This window comes from Asparagus officinalis, chromosome 10 (genome assembly GCF_001876935.1).
Source record: "Asparagus officinalis chromosome 10, Aspof.V1, whole genome shotgun sequence".
Taxonomy (NCBI): Eukaryota; Viridiplantae; Streptophyta; class Magnoliopsida; order Asparagales; family Asparagaceae; genus Asparagus; species Asparagus officinalis.
In genome coordinates this window covers 46,634,140-46,657,600 of record NC_033803.1, presented here as the reverse complement: position 1 = coordinate 46,657,600, position 23,461 = coordinate 46,634,140, and the positions used below count along the sequence as shown (strand labels likewise).

Below are 23,461 nucleotides of genomic sequence, written 5' to 3'. Positions count from 1 at the left end.
CTTGCTAGTGACGGAGGTAACATCTACTCTGTAAACCACCTTCTTGGTTATTCGGAACATTGACTCATGCTTTTCCATCTCTATATAGGAGAGCGTGGAGAGAGCGAAATGAGTCCCGATTCCGTTCCTGTGTCTCCTGGTGAGCCTGACCCGCTGCCCCAGTTAAAAAGGCCTACAGGGGTTGCCAACATTAGGGAGGATAGCAATGTAGGACCTGATTCTGCAGATCCAGGTACATCTACTATTGACAATGTATCTTTTAGATGGTATACAAAAGAATTTGTGCATCCTCTAATCATCTCTGTACATCTTTCTTCTTCAGATAACTTGCAGGAGGCATATGTGGATTTTGAGAATAAAGAGGCTAACGCATCCATAAAGGGTAACTCATTTTTGTTGGTTGTAGTCTCTTTATTCTTCTTTGGTACTTATATTCTTTTACGTCAGATTTCTCTATTGATGATTTTGACGAGGAAGGCTTGATTGCGGAGACTCCTACACTCCACTTCATGTATTGCTCTCCTCAATTTAATGGCCAGTTACCCGGAGATATATTTTCCGAGCCTACATTCGATAAGAATCTTGAGGATGATTCTTTCGAAGGTATATGCCTCCTCCCAAATTAATTATAGGACTAGCCAATTTTGACTAATGCAGCTATAATGTGATGCCTTTGAGAATTCTGACTTGTATTTAACAGGAGTTTTTGTTGAGAATGACCCTGTTGAGCCGGCTATGGGACCAACTACACCAGTTGATACACCCCCAGCCGTTACACCTCCACCACCCCCAGTGACTCAAGAGGGTATGAATACTATTTACTTACTCTTCAAGGTCTTTTTCTAACGGTTTTTTTTTTCGTGCAGGGAATTCTTCTCGTCTTCATATTCTGGCGAGGGAGTTGTTATATGATGATGACCCTGAGAAGATTGTCATCTGTATAGAAGTCCGCTCCTTCTTCTCTTTCATGAATGCTATGATTGGTAAGCTTTTCCATGGTGGACTTTCTCTTCGCCAATTCAAGCCTTTCCTTGATTCTAAAGTCAATTTGATAAGGGAAGCGGGACATCCAGATTTGGCACAGGCTATAGTTGATGACCTTGATTGCCTAGAGCATGAGCTTCAGATGTTTCGTGAGCTCCGAGATGCAGGTGCCTCCTCATTTATTGCTGCCGAGCTGGACGCCCGCTTACAGTCATCACGCGAGACTCGGATTTTTGCTGAGCTCGAGATTCAGATGCAGCGGGGCCGAGTAGATCGAGTTAAAACGAGCCTTGCTACTAGATTATCTTCGCTTGCTGAGCTTGATCTTTCTATTACCTCTTGTGCGACCGAGATAGACCAGCTCAGAAGAACACTCCATGAAAAAGAGGAGAATTTGGATATTCTTCAGATGACGAAAGCACAGGATCAGCAAACCCGCACTGCTTTATCTGATGAGTTGAGATTTCTGGAGCAGAAGCTAGCCGAGACAGAAGAGATCGCTACGAGGACTTCAGCCACCACCGAGGAGTCCATCAGAGCTGAACTTAGGCAAACTTATGATGAGAAGCTTTCTAAGATCAGTCAGCAGATCTTTGGTCATGGTCTTGATGTATGATTTTGTTTGCTGAACACTTTGACATTTGATTCTCTTAGTGAAACTGGCTTTTATCTTCATCTTTATTATGATTCCTCATTCCGTTTGAAATGATTGACCATAATACTTTTAGGATTTTTGGCAAACCCTCAGCCATTAACGGATTTGATTAGCCTTTACCGACTACCGTTTGAGTCGGGCTAGCATGCAGATTGTTTAAATCCGTTCGCATGTAACGTTATGCTCGGAGATTGAATTCTCCGAGACTTTATAGGTTACCCGGCGACACGTGTTAGGTGTTGACTTTAGGATTTTTGGCAAACCCCCAGCCTTCAACGGATTTGATTAGCCTTTACCGACTACCGTTTGAGTCGGGCTAGCATGCGGATTGTTTAAATCCGTTCGCATGTAACGTTGCGCTAAAGGAATGAACTCCCTTAGACTTTTGCTATGATGTTGAATACATAGACTTTACCATTTGTTATGGGAATAGGCTACCCAGCAACGTGTTTTAGACGCTGACTTATCCCTACTTAGGCTTCAGGATAAAATTCCCCAGAATCGAACTCTGGTGTCTTTTTCTACGGAAAAAGACTAAACCGGCGACGCGTGTTAGGTGTCGGCCTATCCTTTCTTAGGATTCAGGATGAAATTCCCCATGCGTGTGAGGCATGGATTTTGGTGTTATTAATAACAACCTGCCACAATGTTGAATATGTGGACGGGTGTTCTTTTTAGCGGTTAAGAACTAACCGGCAGCGCAGGTTATGCGCAGACTTATCCTTACTTAGGTTTCAGGATAGAATACCCCAGAATCGCACTCTGGTGTCTTTTTGTACGGAAAAAGACTAAACCGGCGACGCGTGTTAGGCGCAGACTTATCCCTGCTTAGGATTCGGGATAAACATCCTAGGATGAATCCTAGATTGATAAATTTTGGAAAAGATCAATGCGGGAAAGGAAGAATTTTATATTCTATTTCTCGGTCTTCTTTTAAGGTGAAGGCAAACCCGAATAACAAGGAAGGAAGAATTTTATATTCTATTCCTTGATTCTGGAAAGGAAGAATTTTATATTCTATTTCCAGCGCAAAAGAAACTAGAGGTGGGATGTCCACCCCAAGAATCTGGAAAATCTTAGATAAACTTGCCTTTTATAGGATTGATTATCTAAATTGGGAAAAAGGGTTCTTCGTTTATCGAAGTGAAGTTTCAACTTTGGCTATAACCGTGAGAAGATTTAACCAAAGAGAAGAGAAAGGAGTTCTTTCGTTTATCGAAAGGGGACTCTGATCTGAAAGGGGACCTTCTTGTCTATGGACAGAGTCTTGGTGGACTCACTGTCAATTGAAATTGATCAGTGAGGGATTTTGGTGGTGACAATGATTTTGGGTTATCCTCTAGAATATTAAGTGTAATATTCTTCAAGGAACTTCCCGGTAAACGAGTTATCCTGAATGTACTAAGGATAGTACTTTTTCAGGAACTTCCCATTTATTGGCATTAATTGCCTGGCGCCCTCTTGAGTAATCAGGCGATATGCGCCGTTTGAATAGACTGTGTCTATTACAAACGATCCTTCCCATTTGGGTTCGAATTTACCTTTCTTCTTGGAGGTGAGAATTATTGGTCGGCGAGCAGCGAGGACCAGATCTCCTTCCTTGAAGCTTCTCTGTCGGACTCTTTTGTTAAAAGCCCTAGACATCCTGGCCTGATAAAATTCAATTTGTTGTTGAGCTTCCAAGCGCTTTTCATCCAGCCTCTCGAGCTCTTCGAGACGCTTCTGATGTTGTTCCTCCGTCGTCATCTCCGTTGCGAGGGCAATCCGAAGGGATGGAATCTGAATTTCCAGTGGTAGCACAGCTTCACATCCGTATACCAGCGAATACGGGGTGGCACCTGTGGGCGTGCGTATGGTGGTGCGATAAGCCCAGAGTGCTTCACCGAGTTTATCGTCCCAGTCTCGTTTATTGGTCTTCACGAGCTTTGACAGGATCTTAATGATCATTTTGTTGAATGCCTCAGCTAATCCGTTTATTGGTCTTCACGAGCTTTGAGAGGAAAGTCGTCTTTTGGACATGCCGTATTCAGGTCCCTGAAGTCGATTGTCTGTAGATGACATGATGCTTGATGAAATTGATGACGTTGTTCGTCTTTACTTCTTTAAGCGGAATTGCTTCAGCCCACTTTGAGAAGTAATCCGTGATCGCCAGAATGAATCGATCGCCTTTGACTGAATGGGGAAAAATAGGACCAATAATGTCCATGCCCCATACTTCGAACGGCCATGACGTGGTTGATGTGTGCAACTGCTCTGGCGGTTGATGCATATAATTTGCATGTATTTGGCAAGCATGACACTGTCGGGCGTACTCGATCGCGTCACGAACCATTGTGGGCCAATAGTATCCCATCCTTCTGATGCGATCATACAGTTTAGGACCGGGCTGATGCGCACCACATTCTCCTTCGTGTGCTTCCTTAAGAACTTCCTTTGCTTCTCTGTTCGAAAGGCATCGGAGTAAAAGACCGTCGTACCCTCTACGGTATAACGTATGGGTCTCGGCATTATAAAAGAATCTTGGCGCTCTTCGGCGAATTGATTCCCTTTCTTTTACGTCTTCTGGCAGAATACCATACTGGACGTAGTCAATGATGGGAAAACGCCAATCTCGGGACTCAGACCCAATTTGAGTTGAATTCACCTCTTTGGCGTTCACGTTTCTATCCTCTTCTTCTTCAATCTCCGTACTGTATATGGGTACGCAGAGTTGATGCGTCCGTACTGTGACTAACAGCTCAGCTTCGGGAGGCTGTGCCAGTGATACTGCTAGTGCCGCCAGTGCGTCTGCATAAGCGTTCTGGAGACGAGGGATATATTCGATGAAGAATTCTTCGAAAGATTCTGCCATTTTGATGGCTTCCTGGTGGTACGGGATCAGGTCTTGATTCCTGACTTCATACTCACCGCGAACTTGGTTGACTATCAATTGCGAATCTCCAAAAGCTTCGAGATATTCGACCCCCAGCTCTTTGGCGAAACTGAGTCCAATGAGAAGCGCGTTGTACTCGGCTACATTATTGGAGCACGGACTAGTCAATGAATAAGACCGAGGCATCACATGTTTCCCCGGGGAGATTAAGACAACTCCAACCCCAGAGGAAACTGTATGACCTCCCGGGGTTATTACCTTATTAACTGCTCTTGAGGCACCATCGAAGTATAATTGCCATACTTGTTGGTGTGATGTGGTGTTAACCTCGTGGGTTTCATCCGGCAAGTCATCATATACTTCTGCCGTATCTGTGGTCGGGTTTGCCGCCAAAAGATCACAAATCGCCTGTCCTTTTATCGACTTCTGCTGCTTGAAGTGCAAATCGTATTGGGACAAGAGAAGGGCCCACTTCGCTAGACGCCAATTCATAGAGGCCGGTTGCGTCATAAACACCCGTACTGGATTAACGTTGGAGATAACGTAGATCGTCTGTCCCACCAGGTAATGCCGCATCTTTTGCATCGCAAATACCAATGCAAGGCATTCTTTCTCAATCATCGGATATCGAGACTCTGCGCCTACCAAGGTCCGACTTAGGTAATAAACTGCCTGTTCGTGACCGTTATCATCGTCTTGCGCTAGTAAGGCACTTATCGAGTGGTTCATCGCCTTGAGATAAATCAAGAACGGTTTACCAGATTTCGGTGCAACGAGAACAGGAGGGTTCGCCAGATATGTTTTGATATCTTCGAACGCTTTTTGGCAGGCATCATCCCAGATGAATGATACTCCTTTCTTGTTCAGCTTAGAGAACGGTTGGCACTTCCCAGAAAGATTTGAGATGAAACGCCGGATATAAGCTAAACGCCCTTGCAATCCTCTGAGTTCTCTCAGATTCCTCGGGGGCTGCAATTCATGTATCGCCTTCACCTTATCAGGATCGATATGTATACCCTTAGTGGTGACGACGAACCCAAGAAATTTTCCGCTGGACATTCCAAGAAATGATTTAGTGGGGTTCATCTTCAACTGATGACTCCTCATGAGATCGAACATTGTCTTCAAATCCTTGATGTGATCTTCCTTGTTGCGGCTTTTCACAACCAAATCATCAACGTAACATTCGACTGTTTTCCTGAGATGTTCTTGGAAAATCTTAGTCATCGCTCGCTGGTATGTGGCACCGGCATTCTTCAGGCCGAAAGGCATCACCGTATAGCAGAAAACGCCGAGGGGTGTTCTAAACGCCGTATGCTTCTCATCCTCTGGATGCATCTTGATCTGGTTATATCCCGAAAATCCATCCATGAAGGACATCCTCTCAAATCCACATGTATTGTCGATAATGACATCCGTGATCGGGAGAGGGAAATCGTCTTTCGGACATGCTTCATTCAGGTTCCTGAAGTCGATGCAAATCCTGATTTTGCCATTCTTCTTCATGACGGGAACGATGTTGGCTAACCAGTCTGGATGTTGTTCCTCTCGGATAAATCCTGATTCGATCAACTTCTTAACCTCTGCCTCAATGGCTTCCATAATCTGCGGACGAAACCGTCTTTGCTGTTGCTTGACAGGTTTGGCATCCGGCTTGATATCGAGGCGGTGCATTGCGACATTGGGGTCGAGCCCTGGCATGTCTTCATAATTCCATGCGAAGACGTCGATATATTCCCTGATGAGAGCAATCAATTCCTCCTTCTCATCTGGGGGAAGACTGTCGCTGATGAATATAGGCTTTGGGTTAGCTTCATCACCCATGTTAATCTGGACTATTTTATCTTCAGTGGGTGGTTCTCTTTGCTCGAACCTATCGCCATACTGCATATTCAGATGGTGAACCCACGGGTCTTCCCATGTTGGCATTTGATCGTCGTCTTCCATGGTGGATGGATCAGCTGTAGTCATGTTCGCCATTAGGGTTTTGAAAACTTCTCCCAGACTTGTATCGGAGTCCCACTCTGAAGCATCGGGAGAGTATCCCTTCTTGGCTTTGTTAGCAATTTGATCGATAATTTGCCAACCACATTCGTCATCTGATGAAACATAACCTAAGCCTCGCCCATATTTATAATAATCCTCAGGTTTACCTTTTGGTACATATACTGCTTTGGCTGGATTACGAGGACCTCGATCGAAGTATAAACCTTCTCCGAGTGTGAAATCGTAGCCCTGCTTTTCCATGAGCTTGCGCGCTTCTGGACTATACTTGGATAGATGTCGACCAGGTTTGTCATCATCTTCGTCTTCACTTAGGAAATGATCTGGTAACGGAGAGCTTTTTCCTTTACCGTAAATCACTTCTTTAGCACCTCTTACTTTGTTCGGGATGACCATGGTTGTTCCGAAAGAATGCTGGAGGTGTTCCTTCGTTACATAGGATGATCGGATCGGCATATACAACTCAGGATTGTCGTACAGCTCTTTTATCACATCATCAAGAGACAAGGAGTACTCTAAATCATCTTTTATTGCAATATCGGCAAGTTGCCAGTTACAACCTCCATCTGACGATTGTTCATCGTCAAGATTGATTACAAAGGGTACAATGTCATTTAAAACAAAACCGCCATTGTAATCGAATCCGGCTTCAGAATCAGCTTCTTCTCCGCTGTCTGTGCCCTGGGCCGATGGTTCAGTATCGGATTCGTTACCATAAAGGAGAGAATCGGTGAAATAATTCTCATACCCCTTGAATGGTTGCTTATCCGCGACCACCGTCCTAACCTCATTGTCAGTGTCGACATACTTCAAACACTGATGGAGAGTAGAGGGAATTATCACGTTACTATGGATCCAAGGCCGACCCAATAGTAAGTTGTACGAAGTCTCCGCATCGATCACATAACACGTGACTTCTGTCTTCAGATCTCCCATCTGGCACTTCACCCGGATCTTACCCAAGGGTCTTGACCCACTAGTGTTGAATCCATAAATAACAGTGCCTGTGGACGCCAACTTGCTTACTGGGATGCCGAGGAAATGCATCAATCGAAGCGGCATAATACTCACAGCAGAACCCGGATCCACTTGGATTCGGTTGACTTGGCTGGAGCCAATGTATCCGACGAAATATAACGGCCGATCGTGGTTCGAATTCTTCGTCTGCATATCTTCTTTGGTGAAAGTAATGCAGGGAAGGTTCTTAGTCGCTATGTTGCACTGTTGACTCAGCGGTTCTGGCTGTTCAGGTATCGGCTTGACTTGAGTCAGAAATACCTCTGCATTGGCCAAAGCTTCTTGTAGGGCCTCCCTGGTTTCTTTGGATAATCGCAGCAACTCATACAGCGTTATCCGTGCAGAGCTCTGTGAGAGTCTTGGCTGGTCCCCGTTTTGTCACCCCCTGCTCAGCTAATTGATCACCAGGAGATGGATATTTGAAGTGATACTCATTTCCACTCCGGGTCGCGAAGACTTCCTGTTCTTCGTCGGAAAGCGGGAAAGTGGGGATTCTTTCGTCATCTTCCCCTGGGATAGCAGAGACTCCATAACAAGACTTCCCTTTCCCTTTGGACTTCTCCTTGGATGACAATCCGGCCCATTGTTCATCTTCAATCAGGTCGGGGTGCACCCAGAGGATCTCACCGTTTGGGGCTGTGTATGGGACAAGTCCTTTTTGGCGTTGTCCGTGCGGGTCGTCATTCACCGTCTTCATCCCGACTTTGGTGACGCGTTTTGGCTCGAACCAAGTTGTAGGCACCGACCCAAAACTGATTGACACTGCGTTTGCCCCCACATTCTTGGCTGGTTTCGGGGTTATGACCCCTACGTCGATTAACGCATGGATCTTGTCCTTGAGGTGGTAGCATGATCTCGTAGGGTGGTGGACTGCTTTGTGGTACGCGCAGTACTTTGGATCCGTCACCTTGCTGGCTCCCTCTTGATGAAGGAGTAGACTTTGGGAAACCTCGGCTCCGAAGACTTTTGTTTCTGAGGCCGTTGTTGCCAATGCGGCTGGGATTGTTGTGGCGCTCGTTGCTGCTGTTGTTGCTGAGGTTGCAATTGAAAAGTTTGGTTAGCATCAACGGCATTAGCATGAGCTTTACCTTTTCCTTTTTGGTTGAAGTTCTGTTTCGGAGGATTTGTTGCCAGTTGGCTTCTCTCCGCCTTCTTTCTCCTGAGGAATCGCTCAGCTTGCTCTCCTCGAACTTTCAGATCCTTCCATGTCTTGGATGGTGCTGTGCCCATTGCTTCCAACACGTCCAGCGAAAGGTTGTTGTGGCAGGTCTGGAGGATGAATTCCTCGGTGATCGGGTCCCGGCAATTCATCGCCTTGTTCCGGAACCTTTTGACGAAGGTGTCGACTAACTCCCCGTCTTTCTGCTTCTCGTCGAGCAACGATCCGATAGAGATCTCGGTGTCGTCGTCGAAGAAATTTGTAAGGAACTTCGTCTCCATGTCGTCCCAGCTGTTTATGCTTCCTGGCTTGAGGCGGGGATACCAATCGAAGGCGGCTCCGACAGTTCATCGCCTTGTTCCGGAACCTTTTGACGAAGGTGTCGACTAACTCCCCGTCTTTTTGCTTCTCATCGAGCAGCGATCCGATAGAGATCTCGGTGTCGTCGTCGAAGAAATTTGTAAGGAACTTCGTCTCCATGTCGTCCCAGCTGTTTATGCTTCCTGGCTTGAGGCGGTGATACCAATCGAAGGCGGCTCCGCGAAGAGTGCCAACGAATGACCGCACCATCAGAGGCTCATTACCAGAGATGACTCCCAAGTGCGATTTGAAGTAAATCAAATGCTGAGTGGGTGAACCCATCCCATTAAACGGCGTGAAGTTAATTAGACTGAACTTCGCCGGATATGGGATTGATTCCCACTCTCTTGGGTATGGACAAGGAATGCCCGTCTTTTTCGTCTCTTGAGCGGAAATCAATGTATTGATTTTGCTCTCGAGGTTTTTAATCTTTAGGCTTTCACCTGTGTCTTCACTAGCATTCTCGTTACCACCCCCTGCATTGACGGGAGGATTATTGGTATTACGAGCTTCATTCGTATCCTCGTCCTCTTGATGGACTTGGTTGCGACGACTTGGTTCGCCTTGCTGGTTCGTCAGTGCTTGAATTTGTTGCTCATGCATTTCTCTCATTTGCTGGTTCGCCAATGCTTGAATTTGTTGGTCATGCATTTCTCTCATGTTCTGCATGGTCATCTTCATCTCGAACCTGAAAGTTTCCTACTGCTTAGCCAAAGCGTCTTCAATCATCTTGGCAATTTGCTCCGCACCTATCATAAGCGCCTCGCGGGGTTGTCCCTCGCTGGATACCGTATTATCTGATGCAACTGCGGAGCCGGCATCAGATTCTTCATCTTCTGAAGGGCGTCTTGTCCGAACCCTACCATAGGTTGCTCGCTCGATGGTTCCGGACTGCAGACGGGTTCTAGGCCTGGAGGCTCTCAGAATCGACTCGAAATCATCCCGTGCCGATGTCCCCTTGCTGGTCATATTGGTAGTGACCCTTGAATGTTCACCGTCTTCGACCATTGTTTTTCTTCTTCGGAAACGTCTAGTCCTTGGCCTTGGCATTTCCATGCTGAGTCTTTCAAAAACTGAAACTCTTTCGGGGACCGCCTTAATGCAGTTACATTCAGACAATACCGCCCGTATGAGTTTGGAACAGGGGCATTGAATTTCCTGTTCTCGGGGACTCCTCTTCCTGGTTCTATTCGTACCCCCAGCACGATAGTACAACTCGTCATTTTGACAGTCGGAGTAACCTATCGTGTGCGGGCACGACTTCTCAGGTATAACACTATCACTATCAGATGATAATGTTTCCATCTGAGGTTGGATTGCCTTCTTTGGGCTTTCAAAGGTTACACGCCTAGAAACGTGCCTTTGCGGGCGTGAGTCTTCAGCGTGCTCCTGCACTTGGATGCGTAAAGTTGTACGCTTGGGTGCCATGATTTTCTCCAAATGTTGAGGGTTGCGGCGACCCCCAGCATGTTGAATTATTTAGGACTTCTTCATTGGCCCCAACCGTTCTTGAACTGGAGTTTTGCCTCGTTCTTTGGGAAGTGGACCGAGGCGCTCCAAAACTAACTTCTTCCTCTGGGATGGTCTTGTGGGCTCTCCCGGAACAGTTGCGGAAATCACCAGCGATTTAGGTTGATTCGCCGTAGTTTGAACTTTCGGCGGCTGCAGTTGTTGTTCCTTGGTCTGGACCGCCGCTTCAGACTTTGGCCTCCAAACTTTGCGAGTTGGTGGCGGCTTCTTAGCTACCTCTTTCTGCAGCTTTCTACGGGCTTCTTCAGCTTGAGCCCGTGCCTGTGCTGATAGTGCGCGGCGTTTACGAATGCGCTCCTCCAGCGTCGATCGGTTCCGTTTGACACGGACCCATTCCATTGTTGGCGGCTTGGAGGAACCACCCGGCGGATTTGACCTGCTTCGAGGCCGGTAGGACTTCACCTGACGCAACTTCGGCGTCGAATGGGGTGAGGTCGTCGTTGGTGGCTTCAACTTCTTCGCACCAACGGACTTTTCTCCTAGAGGAGAACTTCTGGAATTTCTTGGACTTACGGGGGGAGGTTGATCCAGATGAGGAGACGTACACCTCGTACTTCTACTGGTCGAACTCATACTCGACCTCCTCCACGACCGGGATCGAGATCCGCAGCTGCGACGCTCCGATCTCGGCAGCGAGATCGGCGGCTCCCACTGTGGTCGCCAGATTGTTCGCGGGGAAATTCGTTGCTTTCTTCATTATTGTCATTGCTATCTTGAATAACAGTTTTTACATTACAAAAGATCCGGTCTTATTTTTTAGATCCGGTTACAATGAAAATCAAGAATAAAGAAAAATAAAAAATTACAACTTTTTCTCCTTGTGAACAGATCGTGAGCTCCTGTTATTCGGTCACTCGCTTTGGTGTTGTGGACTGACGTTCGTGCTTAGATACGTCGCCTGATGAGCTCCTGTTATTCGGTCACTCGCTTTGGTGTTGTGGACTGACGTTCGTGCTTAGATACGTCGCCTGATGGTTCATTAGTTCGTGTTGAGCCGTGTTAAGGGACCTATAAGCAATTTTATATGCCTACAACAATGGATCCAGTTCAACCCATCCAGCTCATGTGAATGCAGTTCACACACTAAGATCAAGGAAACAAATAGACAATCAGGTTAGAACGCCACCTGATCAAACCCCTTCTCCCATCCAACACACTCCTTCCGATGAAGCAATTCCTTCTGATGACCTAAACGCTAAAAATGAGATTGAGCCTGATCTAGATAGGTATAGGCCCGTCGCCCCCTTTCCAGATGGACTCGAACCTAGGAAAAACTCCCCCGCGGGTTGAGAAAATCCTAGAAACGTTTAAACAGGTCAACATCAACATACCTCTCCTAGATGCAATCGAACAAATCCCCTCTTATACAAAGTTCTTGAAGAACTTATGCACTAAGAAAAGAACCACCAATGTCCCCAAGAAAGTCTTCTTAGCTGCCAACCTCAGTGAAATTTTTTCAAAACCCATGCCGTTAAAATATAAGGACCCTGGTTGTCCTATAATTCCATGCGTCATAGGTTACACTCACATTGATAAGGCACTTCTAGACATGGGAGCCAGCGTTAACCTCCTTCCTTATTCAGTCTATCAACAGCTAGGTGTAGGAGAACTTAAACCAACAAGATGCACTCTACAGTTAGCTGATAGATCTGTAAAAATTCCTAAAGAAGAGGTAGAGGATGTTCTGACCAAAGTTAGAGAGTTTATTTTCCCTGTTAATTTTATTGTCTTGAAAACGCAGGCCGTTTCCAATCTCAAAAGTTAAATCTCCGTCATTCTAGGAAGACCGTTCTTAGCCACCTCAAATTCTTTGATCAATTGTAGAACCGGTCAAATGAAACTATCTTTTGGGAACATGACTGTTGACCTCAATATCTGCTTTGATCAATTGTAGAACCGGTCAAATGAAACTATCTTTTGGGAACATGACTGTTGACCTCAATATCTTCAACCTAGGAAGGCAGCCTAGTGATCCATCTGATCAACCCATGGAAGTGAATTTCATTCAGGGAATATCAAGTGAGCAACAAGAGGGAGAGTGTGAGTCAAATTTAAGTGCATCTGACTTAATGATTGAGGAGTTTTCTGATGACGAACTAGAGTTAGATCTGCTGGTCAATCATGTTTCTGTTGTTGGCTGGCAACGAGAAACTTTGGAGATAGAACCCCGAGTCTAGCTTCGCCCATCTGTGGAGGAACCCCCTAAGTTAGAGCTCAAACATCTACCTGAAAATCTAGAGTATGCCTACTTAGGGGAGAACGAGTCTTTACCAGTTATCATTTCTTCTGATTTGAATACCGGTCAAAAGGAAGCTCTCTTAGATGTTTTAAGAGAGAATAGGGATGCCATTGGATGGACCATGGCTGATATCAAAGGGATTAGTCCAACCATTGTTCAACACCGAATCCATTTGATAGATGACGCCAAACCTACTAGACATCCTCAACGTAGGTTAAACCCAGTAATGAAAGAAGCTGTTAGGAAAGACATTCTGAAATGTCTCGATCATGGGATCATTTATCCCATTTCTGATAATTCATGGGTGAGTCCGGTCCAAGTTGTTCCAAAGAAATCTGGGATCACCGTGATCCAAAATGAGGCTAATGAGCTGATTCCCACTCGGATCCAAACTGGATGGCGAGTTTGCATTGACTTCCGAAAACTCAACTTAGCCACTCAGAAAGATCACTTCCCTCTTCCATTCATTGACCAAATGTTAGAACGCTTAGCAGGACATGAGTTCTATTGTTTCCTGGATGGATATTCAGGTTACAATCAAATGACTATCACTCCCGAAGATCAGGAGAAAACCACCTTCACTTGCCCGTATGGAATATTCGCATACCGACGCATGCCTTTTGGCTTGTGCAACACACCGGCCACATTCCAATGTTGCATGATCAGTATTTTTTCCGACATGGTAGAGCGATTTCTCAAAATTTTCATGGATGACTTTTTTATTTTTGGTGACACATTTTTCCAATATTTGCATCATCTTAAACTGGTCCTAGAACGATGTTGGGAGAAAAATCTGACTCTCAATTAGGAGAAATGTCATTTCATGGTCAAACAAGGCATTGTCTTAGGACATGTAGTTTCCAATAGGGTAATCGAAGTGGACAAAGCTAAGGTAGATCTCATTTCCAATCTCCCTCCTCCCAAAACAGTCAAAGATGTCAGATCATTTCTTGGTCATGCTGGTTTTTACCGACGTTTCATCAGGGATTTCACCAAAATTTCTAGACCTTGACCAATCTCTTAGCCAAGGAAACATCATTTTTCTTCTCTCCCGACTTCCTCAAAGCTTTTGAATATCTGAAAAAGGAGCTAACCACAACTCCTATCATTCATGCACCGGACTGGACCTTACCCTTCGAACTGATGTGTGATGTATCTGATTCTGCGATCGGTGCTATTTTAGGACAACGGTTTGATGGAAAACTACGTGTGATCTACTACGTCAGTAGGACTCTAAATGATGCCCAGCAAAATTACTCTGTCACAGAAAAAGAGTTTTTAGCTGCAGTCTTTGCCTTAGAAAAATTCAGGTCCTACCTCATTGGCTCCTTAACCAAAGTTTTCACAGATCATGCTACGCTAAAGTATCTTTTGACCAAAAAGGATGCCAAAGCACGACTCATTAGATGGATTCTCCTTCTTCAAGAGTTTGACATTCAAATTCTTGACAGAAGGGGAACAGAGAACCCCGTAGCAGATCACCTCTCTCGACTCCCAAATACACCAACATCAACTGTCCCGATCAATAAACATTTTCCAAATGAACAACTCCTAGAAATCTAATCTGTTCCATGGTTCGCCGACATTGTGAACTACATAGTCATGAACCAGATCCCTTCTCATTGGTCCAAACAGGATAGATCCCGTTTTCTCTCCCAAGTAAAATACTTTTACTGAGATGATCCATATCTGTTCAAATACTGTCCTGATCAGATCTTTAGGAGGTGTGTTCCCACTGAAGAAACTAGGAGTGTTCTTTCCTTTTGTCATGAGTAAGCATGTGGGGGCCACTTTGGCCCAAGAAAAACAGCTAAAAAAATTCTCCAATCTGGGCTATATTGGCCTACTCTTTTCAAGGATTCATACGAGTTTTGCAAAACTTGTACCCGCTGTCAGCTTTTTCGGGAAAGTCACTAGAAGAAATATGATGCCTTTACAACCCATCTTATCTGTTAAACTTTTTGATCTGTGGGGTATCGATTTCATGGGACCATTTCTAAATTCCTTTGGAAATATTTACATTCTAGTAACCGTTGAATACATGTCAAAATGGGTTGAGGCGGTAGCTTGCAAAACTAATGACAATATGGTCGTTGTCAAGTTTTTGAAAGAAAACATTTTTGCATGGTTTGGAGTACCCCGAGCGATCATCAGTGACAACGGTACACATTTCTGTAACCGTTCTTTTGAGGCTTTGATGAGGAAATATTCAATCATACACAAACTATCAACTCCTTATCACCCCCAAACCAGTGGACAAGTAGAGGTCACAAACAGACAGATCAAACAAATCTTAAAAAAATAGTTAATCATAACAGAAAAGATTGGGCTGTAAAATTATGTGATGCACTGTGGGCATATAGAACAACTTTCAAGGCCAATTTGGGGATGTCACCATACAGACTAGTGTTTGGAAAAGCTTGCCACCTACCAGTAAAGTTAGAGCGTCGAGCAATGTGGGCAATAAAACAGTTAAATTTTGACTCAGACTCGACAGGTAAGAATAGATTGCTCCAAATAAATGAGTTGGAAGAAATTCGAAATGATGCATACATAAACTCAAAGATTTACGAAGAGAAAACCAAGATTTTTTATGACAAATAAATTTTACAAAAAAATTTCTCTCCAGGACAGAAAGTTTTATTGTATAATTCAAAATTATATCTTTTTCCTAGAAAATTAAGGTCAAGATGGACAGGTTCATTTTTTGTCAAACAAGTTTTTTCGCATGGGGCTGTCGAGATAGAAAATCCTAAAAATTGTAACATTTTTAAAATAAATTGTCAACGTCTAAAACTATTTTTAGAATTTTCTACGCTCGGAGAGGAGGAGGTGTTGGTTCTCTATGAACCACATTATTTATAAAAAAATTATTAAAAAAATTAAATAATAATAATAATAATAATAATATATTTTCTCATTTAAAAAAATAAACTTTTGAATAACTAACATAGGCTTTAAAAAAACAATATAACCCTAATTCCCCCACACAAGATCAATAGCATTTTGGAGGGAGTTTTCTTCAATTTCTAGGGCTTCTTCCTCATCTCCCCAAGGTATACTCTCTTCTTGATCTTGTAATTTTATTTTTTTTTCATTTTGATTTTGAAGGTATACATGAATAATCTAGTGGATGAATCATGAATAGTTTTGAATTATTAACATAGTTGGTGTTGATTCATGATAAAAATTGATCAAATTGAGGGTTTAATTTGGGGATTTTGTACAAAATCCGAAAATTTGGGGGTTTATACAAAATCTAAAAAATTCTTAGGGGGTTTTGTGCAAAAACAAAAAAATGAACTTGGAACTCAATTGAGGATATCTTGTAAAAAAATTTGAATTTTTTAGGGTGTTTTATGTAAATTCGAAAAAAATTGGGGGAGGTTTATGTAAAAATAAAACTTGAATTTGGGATGTTCTGTGCAAACAATTCAAAAAAAATGCCAATCATTTTAACATTTGTAAGGTTTAGCTTATAATTGTCATATCAACATGTATGTTTCACCGATCAAGTTATCAAAATTTTAACATTTTTGTTCTAAAAGAACAATTTTGAGGAAATTTATTGTTTCACCGATCAAGTTATCAAAATTTTAACATTTTTGTTCTAAAAGAACAATTTTGAGGAAATTTATTGTTTTGGATAAGAATGATCGATTCATTCTTATCTTCAGTTGTAACCACTTAACCACGTTCTTGGATGATATTTTATCGGTTGGAACAAATCCAGGTGGTTAACGGTCGAAAAATAGCTTAAATCTACCAAAACCTATTTTTGGGGCTACGGACACCCGTGGGTGTCTTACCCAAGCCTTGGCCGAGACACCTCTTGGTGTCTCAGCTAAACTTTGGCCGAGACACCTATGGGTGTCTCGCTAAGGCCTGGAGCATTGTTCCGCGTGTTCTATCCGTTTTTGCTATATCTTCGTCATCCGAACTCGAAATCATGCGATTCAAAATGTATCGGAAAGCCGACGAGGAGATCTACATGCTTCCATGATTGACTCATATGTGGACTAATAGGACATGAGGGGCACTTCGTCTTTCGTAAGTGACGCGTAGCTCTTGATCCATTCGTGTTTCCGTTATTCCAAAGTTCCATTGCTTTGCATCGTTCATTGACTCACTTCATGTCCTTGTCATCGTCAAATGAGCTTATGTGATTCGGATAGCAACGTTCATCATCTTCTCTCTATCTTGAGCCACGTGCGGGGACCTATAGGCGATTTTTGACGCCTACAGTCTTTAGTCTGAAGTAATCAATGGGGTCAATCCTATGTGTGTGTATGTGTGTGTATCAAGGCTTTTAACAAATATTCTAAAGAGAAAATTACAACAATTCTCATATGATTTTGAATGAAGCACTTGATAATAACTCCATCTTTATCTTAGATCTTTGATGTTGCCATTGCCTTTACTTTGTGCTGCTGCATCAAATATGTTGGTCAATTTTCCTTTGTTATCATCAAAACATATAGAGATCTAACAAAACCCTCATATATATCCTATATATCTCAAATTATGGATCGCTAATATCAACTCTAAAATCCTAAGAATACAATAATTAATAAAGAACAATACATTGCCAAGCATCATCCATAACAAATCGTATCATAACAAATCACATTTCCCTCGGGTAGTTGGCGCGGGAACAAAAATAAATATTCGATAAAAGATCTCTTCTAGGATATGTAGTACATAACAAACCATAACCTTATACTCTACCCTCGAGGTAGATAACACAGGAGCAAATTTACAATTTTGTATGATTCCCTACAAAGAAAATGGTGTAGAGTATAGGCGCTCACAATTTCCTATGGCTCATCGCAATATTTTGTGGTCCATTACCTTACTTGAACACCATACAGAGTATAGGCATATCAGCCTAATCCAGAACACAATGATGCATAACAGAGTGTAGTCCACTATGGTCTTGTCCCAGTACACCAACTAACGTACTCTGAGTGTAGTCAACCACGGTCTTGTTATGGTACACCAACTAACCCCACTCAAGCATCCAAAAATTACTGTAAAATGAAACCAATGTTACTCCCTATCATGACAGGCCCAAAATATTAGACTACACACCTCCAAAAGCTCGTGCGTGCTCAAAACAAACGCGTGCATCTCATGGTCACGTACGTTTGTCAACGTATGGCTCATACATCATAATTTGCCATCAAACATGCGTGGAAAGAATCAACATATACAAAACAGCTCAAATCGGTCGACCAAAATACCCCATCGGTCAACTGGCAGCAACGTGCACGAATATGCACACACAAACAAGCCCTGATGGGTCGACTAATGCGCATGTTTAGTCAACGTGGAAAGAATCAACATATACAAAAAAAACTCCAATACTGCATTCCAATTGAGCGGCTGCTTACTTTGATCAGTCGACCAATTCTGGTGACAGATCAAAATTTAGGGTTTTCTCTATAATTACCAAAAACCGAAATTTTTCAAAAGAACACATGTACAAAGATCTTGTTTAGGGTATTTAGGGCTTACTTTACTACATGAAATCACAATTATCAACTTGAAGGGATCTACTAACCCTAGAATGTTTATTTTTGTAAAATCATCATGAAAACAAATAACTTTAACAAAATCTCTTGTTAGATGTAATTCAAATCTTAAACCCAAATCAAAGAAATCTGCTTCATAACTTTTTAAATCAGAAAGATTAAATCTTTACGTCATATAGATAAAAGGGGTGATCTTTACTCATAAAATAAGTTTTAAAAATCCAATAAAACCAAGAAAACGGGGATGGGATTGGAGGAGATGAAACTTGCCTCAAAAATTTTGTGCTGAGCTCCTACACACGTGAGAGACACGATCCTCCTTCACCAAAAGCCGTAGATTTCACCTTCCTATTGGTCTTTTGGCTTCTCAAAGCTTCACCAAACTCAAAAGTGGGATCTCTAGGTTTTTGAGAGGAGGTGGCTGCTATTCAGAACTATGACTCCCCTGATTTCACACGAGGCTACAGTCCAAGGTGAACTTACAAATGTCAAATCAGCCATGCACCCAACACTCTGTAACAACACATTTCACTATCATAGTAATATCTCTCTAGTAGAATCAAATAATAACAGTGTAGGTACAAGTGGATATAAGAAAGGTAAGAATATAAGGAACACAATAAGAAGAAGAGATACCATAAATAACTAAAATCATATTCCAACAGCAGTAATAACAAGTCTGAACCGAAGAAAAAGATATACATCCAATAAACTAAAATGGGAGTAATTAATCTCAAATACAAGAGTCAATTGAAAAGTACACAGGCTCTCACCCTTCAAAATGAAATACAAGTCTGTAAATCAACTAACCAACTACTAGTCTAATGTGGAGCATAAGCTGACTATCAAGAAATAACGGTGACTATACAGAAACTCTGTCAATCGACGGCTCTCCGGAACTCTTATCCGCTTCCTAAAAAGTGGGGAAAATCAACAGCGTCAGAGCACTAGCAAGATCATCTCCATCCACCCCCAGGGGAAGGGCTACAACATATGATGGAGGCTCTACATAATATGCATAGTCTACCTAAACCATTTACCCTGTACTAATTGGGGTTAATATTTAGAATTTTACAACACAAGATGAGTACGTCGAGCAAAATAATCAAAATAAGAAAACTGTCATATATATACTCATGTATTTCAAATTGTGGATCGCTAAATATCAACTCCAAAACTAAGAATAAAAGAATAACGGAATGAAATACTATAATGTCAACCAAAAAAGTAATGTATATCAACCAAACATCTCACACCATCCTTGGGTAGATAATACAGAACATGTACACAATCCTATGTAAACCACAATACAAAAATACTTCGCCGTAATATATCTCAACGGTGAACTACGTTCAAAATCAATTACCACCTAAGACTCAGGCTATCAAGTATTCCACAATGCTATCCCTCGCAAAGTTCTATGATTCATCGCATCATCATGCGGATCAACGTATAGGTGCATCGACCTCTGCGCATCATCATGCAGAAACAATAATATAGGTACATTGACCTCTATGCATACTCATGTGGAAACAATAATACATTACGGAGTGTAGTACACTACGGTCTCATTGTAGTTTATCAACTAATGTCCACTGTCTCATTGCAGTGCACCAACTAACCCCACTCTAGCAACAAAAACTACCATAAAATAGAATAAGCGTTACGCGTGACAACATAAAATATTAGACTACGTTTATAAAGAGGCTCGTGCATACTCAAACCCATTACGTGCACTCTCCTGGTTATGCATGTATATCGAAGTATGACTTACACCTCGTGTTCGCAAATCGGATGCACGAAGAAGAAAACAATATTCACAAACACCACTAGACCGGTCGATCGATATACATCTTCGGACGACTGGTCGGCAACGTGCACTAACATGCACACTCATACTGCCATCAATCGGTCGATCGATACTCAATTTCGGTCGACTTCCCAGAAGGAAATTTTTAGTTTCCTACGGACCAATCGGTCGACCGATTTCTTTTATCGGTTGACCGACCACAGTGAAATTTCAGGTGTTGATTTTTTGTCAATTTATCTCAAAAGTTGTACTTTAATGACATGATTAGTAAAACTTGATTAAATTCTCATAATTACTTAACAAAAGATTAACTAAAACATGACCACATTACTTAAAATTAATAATTCTAGGGTTTAAACATCCTAATTAATAAAACACTTAACTAATTTGATTAACTAGGATTTTAAACCAAATTAAAATGTAATTAAAAATTTAAAATCAACTCTAATGATCATGATCATCTATACTTGTTAATTAAAGATAAAACGTTCTCATCATCTGTTTAAGATTTATCATTATAAACAAGGTGTTAACAAATCAGATTAAGCCCTAATCATTAGATTATTCATATAACACAAAATGACATTATCTTTAGCTAAGGAAAGGTTTTGAGGAAGATGATCTTGCCTTTTCAAATGTGCTGATCTCTTACACGCAAGCAAGACTTGACCCTTCATCACCAAACACCATATATCTCGCTCTCCACTCGGTATTCGCTTCACAAAGCTTTCCCAAACTCAAAAATTAGGGTTAGGGTTTTGAGAGAGAACGTGACTGCTGCTAGGGTTCAGAGATTATGTTGAAAAGGAAAAAAATTTCATGAAAACATGTATTTATATACTTATATGCAATTGGGTCAAAAACCAACCCGAAACTAAACCCCAGAATTCATGCTCATCGGTCGATTAGTTATGAAAATCGATCAACCGATAACTACACATCAGTCGACCAGTTGTTCCCATCGGTCGACCGACCAGAATGAAAATCTAACTTACAGGTTTTGATATATTTTGTGCATGATACTCACATATATGTACGTATTCGATCTCAAATCGATTTCAAACATGCTAATTCATCGCAAAATATTTCCAAACATGATAAAACTCATATTTTATCATTTTAAAATAATATTTCAAAATTTTACGGGGATTTACAAGAACAGGAGAGATGAAAGAAAAGAGATAAATTTGGATGTACATATACATATATGTATGTATGTATGTATGTATGTATGTATGTATGTATAGCTTTAGAGAATCCCATTATGCCACTATATCTTGAAATTCCTCGCTTACAAGCAAAGCTGCTAGGACATCCATAAATGATTCTCTTTCTCTTTCAATTTTGCTTTCTCCAGATGCATTTTTTGCTTGCTCATAATCTGATATCTCGTCATCAGATAAATTATCATCCACATGTTTCATATCTGCTACATCTTCTTCATCTTCAACATAGGCCTTATATGTAAGACGGAGTAATATTTCTCCCGATGCCTGCCGCTTGAAAAAGTTCCAACCACCTTGCAAAACTACAATTTTATCTCAGGCCAACAAGATTATTATGGCTCAGGTTCAACAGGAAAACATATCGTTGAATTTAAAGCTTTGGCGACTATTTGGTCACCAAAATCAACTTAGCCATCTCCAAAACAAAAGCATGATTAAACGAGCATCAAAGTAAAGATTTCTCCGAATATTATTTTAATGAAGAAGCAATTTTTTAATATCATCTATCCCAGGAGAACACACTAAGAGTCATATTGAGATCCAAAGGGGCTTTCGTGAATTAATCGGAACAAAGATCGAACCTTGAGGAACCGGGTAGCGGAGGAGGATCTCGACGGTGAGATCACGTTGGAGTTGTCGCTGAAGGCGGAGGAGGAGCTCGACGACGAGATTGTGGAGGAGGGCTGACAGAGGGCGGGCTGGTGGTGATTTGGTGTCGTGGCGGCGTGGCGTCATCGTCGGAGGACAGAGGAGGAGCTCAACGGAGGAGGGCTGAAGGCGGAGGAGGAGTTCGATGGCGAGATTGCGGAGGAGGAGGGCTGACGGATCACGGGCTGGCGGCATCGGTGTCATGGGGGCGTGGCATCGTCGGTGGCGGACGGAGGGCGGGCTGGCAGTGTCGGTGTCGTAGTGATGATTTGGGCTGAAATCGTAGGAAGGGGGAGAGGGATTAAGGAATTTGGGGGAAAATTGAGTTGAATTTTTGGGGAGAGAGAGAACGGAGGAAAGTGCGTACGCATCAGTGCGTATGAGAAACGCACTGATATATATGCCCGCAAATTCCTTAAGAGTGGCGGTGTCCGGTTCTGGTACGCATAAATGCGTACGTATTTATGCCCGCAAAAGCCCAAAATTTTTTGAGAAAGGCGTATATGCAAAAGAGCCCATAAATAAAACCTATCCCCTTCTCTCTCATCTCTGGTGTCTCTCTCATCCACATTCAGCCATGACCCCTTAATCGTTGATGGACCTGGTGGGCTTCGGCATAGCGGTGGGCTGCGCCGCTCTCTCCCTCACGATTGCCGGGATCCTGGTGACCAAACGAGTCAAGAATCGCCGGAAATGGTCGAGGATCCTCGAGATTCTCGCGGAGTTCGAGGGGGGATGCTCGACGTCGACGGCGAGGCTGAGGCAGGTGGTGGGCGCGATGACCGTCGAGATGCACACAGGCCTCGCCTCCGACGGCGGAAGCAAGCTCGGCATGCTTTGCTTTGTGTGTGAAGATTGGTAGAGATTTGGTTAGGCTGCTGCAAGATTTGGTTTTTATCCCGGAATTTAGATAAATTTGGAAAGATTTGTTGTTTGATCCTAGTAAATTTTAGGTACCGGGCTTTACAGATATTTCACAGTTGTATTGTGTGAGGACTTCAAGTCAGTATTTTTTGCTGAGAATTAGTCCTGAAATGGAGACCCACTTGAGATTTTTGCTTAATATAGGGAAAAGTGAATCTAAGGTGACACCCTAGGCTCCCACCTAAGGACGCGGCCTAGAATCACATCATTTTCTAAAATTTTTTTGTGATTCGCTCCGTTAAACTTGATTTACACGTTCTTAAACCCAAACACACTAATTTTGGGGTGAATCCATTGTGTTTTGACCATTCGTTGAGCCGTGCAAAAAATCTATTCATTCGAAACCGTTAAAATTTCAGTGACTGGATAAAGGGTCAAAACACGACGGGTTCACCCCAAAATTGGTGTGTTTGGTTTTAAGAATGTGTAGATCAAGTTATTTTGGGGTGAATCCATTGTGTTTTGACCATTCGTTGAGCCGTGCAAAAAATCTATTCAT

The 23,461-nt window shown here is 42.6% G+C and overlaps 1 protein-coding gene across 1 annotated transcript; it reads right to left on the bottom strand.

Annotated features, from left to right (window-relative positions):
• LOC109826134 lies at window positions 20,680–23,092 on the bottom strand. Its single transcript, XM_020393114.1, has 2 exons — window positions 21,972–23,092; window positions 20,680–21,692 (listed from the first exon to the last, which is right to left on the bottom strand). Exons 1-2 carry the CDS (start codon window positions 22,240–22,242, stop codon window positions 21,427–21,429), a joined length of 537 nt encoding a protein of 178 aa, XP_020248703.1. The 5' UTR covers window positions 22,243–23,092; the 3' UTR covers window positions 20,680–21,426.

Excerpts from the sequence above, each read along its gene's own strand:
- LOC109826134 (XM_020393114.1), bottom strand. The coding sequence starts at position 22,242 with ATGACACCGATGCCGCCAGCCCGTGATCCGTCAGCCCTCCTCCTCCGC. Across the intron at positions 21,693-21,971 it reads CCGCTACCCGGTTCCTCAAG|TTTTGCAAGGTGGTTGGAAC; the intron begins GTTCGATCTTTG and ends ATAAAATTGTAG.